Consider the following 9,392-nt stretch of genomic DNA (forward strand, 5'->3'; position numbering starts at 1 on the left):
TTTGTCAAAAATTTCATATATTGTGTTGTTTTTTGGGGGGGATTGTGAAGCCCTGGTGTGTACTCTTGCATCAGCCAACTCCAGGCTGGGTCATGAAGGCAATATATGGGTTACTGATGCCGCAGAGGTGGGGCCTGGGTCTGTTAATTTCAAATTTTTGGATAGCGGGTGCTACCAATGAGAAATCTTTGTCAAAAATTTCATATATTGTGTTGTTTTTTTTGGGGGGGATTGTGAAGCCCTGGTGTGTAGTGTACTAGTGCATCAGCCAACTCCACGCTGTCCATTCAGCCACTAAATGGTCTCCTCTTGCTGCCAACATGTCCACGTTATGTCATTCAGTCACTAAATGGTCTCCTGACACTGACGCCACCACCAGGCTCTGTCATTGTACTGCTGTGCGGCAGTGATTATAAGAACGATGCCGGTAATCTGCATGTTATTCTGAATAACAGTATTATTTCACTACCCCAGCACACTCCATATGCTTTTTAGGACACAGCAAATTGTTCTATACCCCTATAGAGGCTGTATGTAGGCTAGAAACAGCCTTTTTTAATATCGATTCGCTGCAAATAAATTCGGATCGAAACAAACTTTTAGGGAAAATTCGGCGAATCGGCCTAATCGAATTTTTGAAAAGTTTGCTCATATCTACTCCTCCTCTTCTGTGCATTGTAGTGTGCCAGCAGAGCACTTGATGTCCACACATGGGGTATTTCCATACTCAGAAGAAAGGGGGTTACAAATTTTGGGGGTAATTTTCTCCTATTACCCCTTGTAAAAATGTAAAATTTGGGGGGAAAACTGCATTTTAGTGAAATTTTTTTTTCCATTTACACATCCAAATTTTACAAAAAGTTGTCAAACACCTGTGGGGTGTTAAGGCTCACTGTACCCCTTGTTATGATCCTTAAGGGGTGTAGTTTCCAAAATAGTGTGCCACGTGTTTTTTTTTTTTTTTTTTTCTCTTCTGGCACCATAGGGGCTTCCTAAATGTGACATGCCCCCCAAAAACTATTTCAGCAAAATTTACTTTCCAAAAGTGACTCCTTCTCTTCTGAGCATTGTAGTTCACCCGCAGAGAATTTTACATCCTAACATGGGGTATTTCCATACTCAGAAGAGATGGGGTTATATATTTTGGGGGTCATTTTCTCCCATTACCCTTTGCAAAAATGGTTAACTTGGGGAAAAAAACTGAACTTTAGTGAAAAATGTTTATTTTTAATTTACACATCCGACTCGTCAAACACCTGTGGGGTTTTAAGGCTCACTGGACCCCTTGTTACGTGCCGTGTGGGGTTTAGTTTCCAAAAAGGTATGCCATGTGGGGGTTTTCTGCTGTTCTGGCACCAAAGGGGCTTCCTAAATGCGACATTGAGCCACGGGGACATGCCCCCCAAAAACCATTTCAGCAAAATTCAATCTCCAAAATCCCATTGTTGTTCCTTCCCTTCTGAGCCCTCTACTGCGCCCTCTGAACACTTGACATACACATATGATGTATTTCCTTACTCGAGAGAAATTGGGCTACAAATTTTGGGGGGATTTTTCTCCTATTACCCCCTAGTAAAAATTCAAAAACTGGGTCTACAAGAACATGCGAGTGTAAAAAAATTGAGATTTTGAATTTCCTCCTTCACTTTGCTGCTATTCCTGTGAAACACCTAAAGGGTTAACACACTTTTGAATACTTTGAGGGGTGCAGTTTTTATAATGGGGTCATTTGTGGGGAATTTTTAATATGAAGGCCCTTCAAATCCACTTCAAAACTGAACTGGTCCCTGAAAAATTCAGATTTTGAAAATGTTGTGAAAAATTGGAAAATTGCTGCAGATCTTTAAAGCCCTCTGGTGTCTTCCAAAAGTAAAAACATCTCAACTTTATGATGAAAATATAAAGTAGACATATTGTATTTGTGAATAAATATATAATTTATTTGGAATGCCTGTTTTCGTTACAAGCAGAGAGCTTCAAAGTTAGAAAAATGCTAAATTTTCTATTTTTTCATAAAATTTTGGAATTTTTCACCATGAAATGATGCAAGTATCGACAAAAATTTACCACTAACATGAAGTAGAATATGTCACAAAAAAACTATCTCAGAATCAGAATGAAAAGTAGAAGCATCCCAAAGTTATTAACGCTTAGGCTGGGTTCACACTGTGGAATTTCTGGGCAGAATTTCTGCCGGAGATCAAGATGGCAGCACTAGGACCCCGCAGACTGCATTGTCGTCCCTATAGATGCCAATGCATTTCTGAGCAGATCTCCAAAAAGATCCACCCAGAAATGCATTGCCATCTATGGGGACGGCAATGCAGTCTGTGCGATCTTAGTGCCGCCGGATAAATCTCCAGCAGAAATTCTGCCCAGAGATTCCGTAGTGTGAACCTAGCCTTAAAGTTACAGTGGTCAGATGTGCAAAAAATGGCTGCGTCCTTAAGGTGAAAATGGGCTGGTTCCTTAAGGGGTTAAACCCCACTGGCATTTGACAGATCTTTGGAACAGTGGGCTGTACAAATAAAAAATTTTCATTTTTCATTTTCACAGACCACTGCTCAAAAAATCTATCAGACACCTGTGAGGTGTAAATGCTCACTGCACCTCTTATTATGGGTGTAGTTTCCAAAATGGGGTCAGATGTAGGGCGGGGGGGGGGGGTCACTGTTCCGGCACCATGGAGGCCTAAACGCACATGGCCTTCAATTTCAGCCAGATTCTCTCTCCAAAAACCCAATGGCGCTCCTTCTCTTCTGAGCCCTGTAGTTCACCCGCAGAGCACTTTACATCCACATGTGGGGTATTTTCTGACTCAGAAGAATTGGGGTTACAAATTTTGTGGGGCTTTTTCTCCTATTACCCCTTGTGAAAATGATAAAATTGGGGTAACACCAGTATTTTAGTGAAAAAAAATATGCATTTTTTTATTTTCACCTCCAACTTTACCGAAAATTTGTCAAACACCTGTGGGATGTTAAGGCTCACTATACCCCTTGTTACTTTACGTGAGGGATGTAGTTTTCAAAATAGGGTCACATGTGGGTGTTTTTTTTATGTTTATGCCAGAACCGCTGTAACTACCAGCAACCCCGGTGAAAATCACCAATTTAGGCCTTAAATGTATATGGTACACTCTCCCTTCTGAGCCATGTTATGCGCCTGCAGAGCACTTTGCGTCAAAATATACAATTTTTTCTCCTTTTACCTCTTGTGAAAATTAAAAGTATGGGGCAACACCAGCATGTTAGTGTAAAAAATGTAATTTGTTTACACTAACATACTGGTGTAGACCCCAAATTTACCTTTTCTTAAGGGGTAAAAGAAGAGAAAAAAAATTGTAACCCAAAACTGTTCCCTTGAAATATGAGAGGGCGCCAAAGTGAAAGAGCACCTTGCGCATTTGAGGCCTAAATTAGGGATTTGCATCCACCACCAAATTACCCTACGGCAGTGCTTCCCAAATTGGGTGTCTCCAGCTGTTGCAAAACTCCCAGCATGCCAGGACAGTCAATGGCTATGCCGATGTTCTGGCCCCTGTATCACCCGTCATTACGCACAGAGCAAGTTTGCTGACAGCAGGGTGCCGCAACCAATATCACGGGGGTCCTTTGGAGAGGGGATAAGATGTCTAGGTGCGTAGTACCCCTTTAACTCCATGGGGACGAAGGGCGTATGCATACGCCCTCGTGTCCTGTCACTTAAGGACGGAGGGCGTATCTATACGCCCTCGGCATTTCCGATCACTGCCGCTCGCCGGGCGGTGATCGGACCGGGATGACTGCTGATATCTATCAGCAGGCATCCCGTGGCAATGCCTAGGGGGGTCCTGAGACCCCCCATATCGGCGATCGCAGCAAATCGCAGCACTGGTGACCCGATCTCCTGGAAAATAAGACTGATCGGAGCTGTCAGAGACTGCTCCGACCAGCCTAAAGGATAGGAGCGAGGTGGCAGTGTTGCCACCCCCTCCAATCCCCGGCCATTGGTCGGTCAGGCTGACCACCAATGGCAGGAGGGGGGCGGGGGGATTAGAGTTCATTTCCCCCGCTCTGGCCACAGATCGGAAGTCGGTACAGAGCGGGGGAACACGGGCGGAGAGGGGGGAGCATGGCCCGGCTTACCAGGACCTTCGGAGGCGACATCGGCGGCATCCACGGAGCAGCGGTCAGGGATGCTGGGCGTGTAGTTCTGCATTATCTGGCCCTTCAGATGTTGCAGAACTACAACTCCCAGCATGCCTGGACAGTCTGGGCATGCTTGGAGTTGTAGTTTTGCAACATCTGGAGGGCTACAGTTTGGAGGCCACTACTTAGCGGTCTCCAAACTGTTCTTCCCCAGTTGTTGCATAACTACAACTCCTAGCATGCCCAGACTGTCCATGCATGCTGGGAGTTGTAGTTCTGCAACATCTGAAGGGCCAGATATTGCAGAACTACATGCCCAGCATCCCTGACTGTCTGGCCGTGCTGGGAATTGTAGTTTTGCAACAGCTGTAGGCACACTGGTTGGGAAACACTGAGCTAGAGTCTGTTTCCCAACTCAGTGATTCCAACCCGTGTGCCTCCATCTGTTGAAAAACTACAACTCCCAGAGTGCACTGACAGACCGTACATGCTGGGAGTTGTAGTCTTACAACAGCTGGAGGCACATGGGTTGGAATCACTGAGCTAGAGTCTGTTTTCCAACTCAGTGGTTCCCCGCCAGTGTGCCTACAGCTGTTGTAAAACTACAACTCCCAGCATGTACGGTCTGTCAGTGCACTCTGGGAGTTGTCATTTTGCCACAGCTGAAGGTTTGGGGCGCGCCCCCCCCCCCCCCCCCCCATGTAAATGTACAGGGTACATTTACACGGGTGGGTTTACAGTGGGTTTCCTTCAAGGAATTGAATGTACCCTAAAAACACTACACTAACAAATAATAAAAAGTAAAACACTACACATACACCCCCTTACACGTCACCCCCCCCCCCCACAATAAAAATGAAAAACGTCTCATACGGCAGTGTTTCCTAAACAGCGCCTCCAGCTGTTGCAAACCCACAACTCCCAGTGTTGCCGGACAGCCATTGACTGTCCTGACAGGCTGGGAGTCTTGCAACAGCTGGAGGCACCCTGTTTGGTAAACACTGCTGTAGGGTTTTGGTGGAGACAAGCCCCATCCTTGTAACCGGGTCCACCCCTACTGCAAATTCCTTATTCAGGCCTCAAATGCGCATGACGCTCTCTCACTCCAGAGCCCTGTCGTATTTCAAGGCAACAGTTTAGGGCCACATATGGGGTATCTCCGTACTCGGGAGAAATTGCGATACAAATTTTGGGGAGATTTTTCTCCCATTACCCTTTGTAAAAATGGTAAATTTGGGGGAAAAAACTGCAGTTTAGTGAAAAATGTTTTTTTTCATTTACACATCCGAATTTAACGAAATGTCGTCAAACATCTGTGGGGTGTTAAGGCTCACCGGACCCCTTGTTACGTGCCTTGAGGGGTGTAGTTTCCAAAATGGTATGCCATGTGTTTTGTGTTTGCTGTTCTGGCACCATAGGGGCTTCCTAAATGTGACATGCCCCCAAAAACCATTTCAGCAAAATTCACTCTCCAAAATCCCATTGTCGCTCCTTCCCTTCTGAGCCCTCTACTGCGCCCGCCGAACACTTGACATACACATATGAGATATGTCCATACTCGAGAGAAATTGGGTTATAATTTTGGGGGGCTTTTTCTCCTATTACCCCTTGTAAAATGTCAAAAATTGGGTCTACAAGAACATGCGAGTGTAAAAAATGAATATTTTGAATATTCTCCTTCACTATGCTGCTATTCCTGAGAAACACCTAAAGGGTTACTGAATGTCATTTTGAATACTTTGAGGGGTGCAGTTTTTATAATGGGGTAATTGATGGGGTATTTCTAATATGAAGGCCCTTCAAATCCACTTCAAAACTGAACTGGCCCCTGAAAAATTCTGATTTTGAAAATTTTGTGAAAAATTGGAAAATTGCTTCTGAACTTTTAATCCCTCTGATGTTTTCCAAAAGTAAAAACATCTCAACTTTATGATGCAAATATAAAGTAGACATATTGTATTTGTAAATCAATATATAATTTATTTGGAATGTCTGATTTCCTTACAAGCAGAGAGCTTCAAAGTTAGAAAAATGCAAAATTTTCAATTCTTTCATCAAATTTTGGAATTTTTCACCAAGAAATGATGCAAGTATCGACAAAAATATACCACTAACATAAAGTAGAATATGTCATGAAAAAACTATCTCGGAATCAGAATGAAAAGTAAAAACATCCCAGAGTTATTAATGCTTAAAGTGACAGTGATCAGAATTGCAAAAAATGCTCCCGTCCTTAGGGTTATAATGGGCTCCGTCCCCAAGGAGTTAAGAGGGAAAAACATGATATATATTTAACCCCAACCTAAATGTACCTTATGTTTATTTTCTACCTAAGGTACATAAAGACCGAAAAAAAATACATTAGAGGAACTTCATTTTGGAGGCAATTAAAGGAGTAGTCCAGTGCTGAAAAACATCCAATATCCCAAGGGTAGGGGATAAGTTTCAGATTGCGGGGGAGGGGTCTGACCGCTGGGGGGCCCCCGCGATCTCCTGTACGGGGCCCTGGCTCGCTGGCCAGATAGCGCGTGTTGACAACCAGACGAAGCGGCAGCCGACACGCCCCTTCAAAAAAAGCGCTATGGCAGAGCCAGAGATTGCCAAAGGCAGAGCTGCATCAGTCCCCCAAAAACATTTTAGTCCCTGGATTTAAATATCTATATTCAGGATGGCTGTTCGCATACTGCCACCTATTTTAAGGAACTACCTCGACTTTAACAGTTGCCATCGGAAACAATGGAAGAAGATCATTCCATTAAGTCAAATGAAAAGAATCCGGAGGAATTGTTCTTCCACACAAAAATGCCAGCAACAACTAGATAACCTGGAGAATCGTTTTAAACAAAAAGTGTATCCCAAACCCCTTATACAAGGAGCACGCCAGAGAGTGGACGAATTAGAACAAAGTGCTTGCTTGGAAAATAATAAACAGGGTAATGCAGAGGGAGGTTATAATGATTCTGGTTTTCTAACGTATATACTCGAGTATAAGCCGACCCGAATATAAGCCGAGGCCCCTAATTTCACTATAGGCCTAGGGTGGGAAATACATCATCCCCCCATGTAATCAACCAGACCCCCGTCATCATCCCCCCCCCTTCATCATCATCACCGCCTGTCAATCCCTTCATCAGTGGTTTTCAACCTGCGGACCTCTAGATGTTGCAAAACTACAACCTCCAGCATGCCCGGACAGCCATCGGCTGTCTGGGCATGCTGGGATTGTAGTTTGAAACCTCTGGAGGTCCGCAGGTTGAAGACCACTGCGGCCTTCATCATCATCCCCCCCCTTCATCATCATCCCCCCCCTTAATCATCATCCCCCTCCCTTTCATCATCACCGCCTGTCAATCCCTTCATCAGTGGTCTTCAACCTGCGGACCTCCAGATGTTGCACAACCACAACTCCCAGCATGCCCGGACAGTCCGGGAATGCTGGGAGTTGTAGTTTTGAAACCTCTGGAGGTCCGCAGGTTGAAGACCACTGTGGCCTTTTTGTTTTGTACTCACCTCCCCTCGGCAGGAAGTTAGGGTGAGCTGGTCCTAGTGATGTTGCCTTGACGACGACGCACAGGGACGTTGCGCATGAAGAGAGCCCTCCGGTGAAAATGGACAGCCCGGAACGAGTATCCCTCCCCACCGGACGGTCCCTGCAGCATAGATGGCCCGGACCAGCTCACCCAAACTGGGGGGGTGAGTACAAAACAAAAGAGGGGGGGGCCTGGATGATGACGAAGGCCGAAGTGGTCTTCAACCTGCGGACCTCCAGAGGTTTCAAAACTACAACACCCAGCATGTTCAGACAGCCGATGGCTGTCTGGGCATGCTGGGAGTTGTAGTTTTACAACATCTGGAGGTCCGCAGGTTGAAGACCACTGAAAAGGGATTGACAGGCGGAGAGATCACTCGAGTATAAGCCGAGGGGGGCGTTTTCAGCAAGAAAAATGGTGCTGAAAAACTCGGCTTATACTCGAGTATATACGGTAGGTATTACACGTCATACACCAATATTTTTTTAAAATTTTTTTTAATTTTTTGTATAGGTAATATTACCAGCTCATATTATTTTTTTTATGGTTTTTCCGTGTCCTGTGCAGTATCTCTCCCAGAAGTCCACTTGATGGCCCCCGTGGAGGTCTACACCCCGCAGTCATCAATTCTTACTCTAAGAGAGAGTTTGCAGCTGTTCCTGGAGACGGTTAACATTAACCTCTGCATGGTGGAATAATAGGTCACGGTGTTTATCAGGATCAGTAGAAGCATCACCCACTCGATGATTATGGTGGTGATTTCACGGATCTCGTCCCAGTCTTCATCATCATAGAATAATTCCTGTAATGTTTTATATCCAAAGTAGAAAATTGCGCAGGTAAAAGTCAGGCCACAGCAGGTGCATCTACTATGGCGGATGACTTTGTTTGCTCCTGGTAATTTATACATCTGGATGGACTGCCCAAGGTAGTATAAGGCTTCACATGTAATGGAAATTATCGTGCTGACAAAGTGTATCCTGGGATATTCTTCGGGGGACAATACATGCATGACAGCTGTACCAAAACAGGAGGCCCACACAATGGCCAGCAGGATCCTCTGGATCAGGACCTGATGACCCCTGAACTCTTCAGTATGCATAACCATATACTTATAAATAAGAAAGGTTAGTACCAAAGTGCCAATGGATGTCCCTATGAAACCAATTCTCAATAATATGTTTTCGGGAAAGAAATTTCCCACGTCACTGTGAAGGAAAAGAAACCAATGTTATTGTGGATATTTCCTCACTCCCAACCCATGAAATAAGAATCTTGTGCTTGTTTATCTTACCTGATGTGCATCAGTGGCGAGGCGGCATGGCCGAGGACGACCGTCACGATGTAGCTGGTGGCAAGCCAGGCCGCACACCAAAACGCCAACAGAAGGGGGACGAACCCCAAACCTTTTAGCTCCATCTCAGTCAAGAAGAAGAAATAGAAGTTGCTAATCGCACTGTACCAATCTACAGAATGAAGGCTCGGGCGGCTGTCAGTGGGATGTCAGGACTCCAGCTGTCTATGACATCACATGTCTGATGTCACGATGACTGCTTGTTTCTTAGAGCTGCCAAGATTTAGTATCTGCTATGGACAGAACCTGATGTTTCTACTATGGACCTTACAGACCCCAGAACCCAAGTAATTAGCGCAGGGGCTCCATTTTGATCATCTCATATTTCACATTATTTGAGTTCCAGGGCTCGGATACATTTGCACCCTCTATAGCAGT

At 44.9% G+C, this 9,392-nt stretch overlaps 1 protein-coding gene across 1 annotated transcript; it reads right to left on the reverse strand.

Annotated features, from left to right (window-relative positions):
- Positions 1–8,267: 8,267 nt before the first annotated feature.
- Positions 8,268–9,109, reverse strand: LOC130298117 (DNA damage-regulated autophagy modulator protein 1-like). Its single transcript, XM_056551012.1, has 2 exons — positions 8,955–9,109; positions 8,268–8,868 (listed from the first exon to the last, which is right to left on the reverse strand). The coding sequence occupies exons 1-2, from the start codon at positions 9,077–9,079 to the stop codon at positions 8,268–8,270; spliced, it is 726 nt and encodes a 241-aa protein (XP_056406987.1). The 5' UTR covers positions 9,080–9,109.
- Between the last annotated feature and the right edge of the window lie 283 nt (positions 9,110–9,392).

The sequence above is a fragment of the Hyla sarda genome (genome assembly GCF_029499605.1).
Source record: "Hyla sarda isolate aHylSar1 chromosome 1 unlocalized genomic scaffold, aHylSar1.hap1 SUPER_1_unloc_22, whole genome shotgun sequence".
NCBI lineage: Eukaryota > Metazoa > Chordata > Amphibia > Anura > Hylidae > Hyla > Hyla sarda.

Coding starts and splice junctions, on each gene's coding strand:
- LOC130298117 (XM_056551012.1), bottom strand. CDS start 9,079: ATGGAGCTAAAAGGTTTGGGGTTCGTCCCCCTTCTGTTGGCGTTTTGG. Junction 8,869..8,954: donor TCGCCACTGATGCACATCAG/GTAAGATAAACA, acceptor TTTCCTTCACAG/TGACGTGGGAAATTTCTTTC.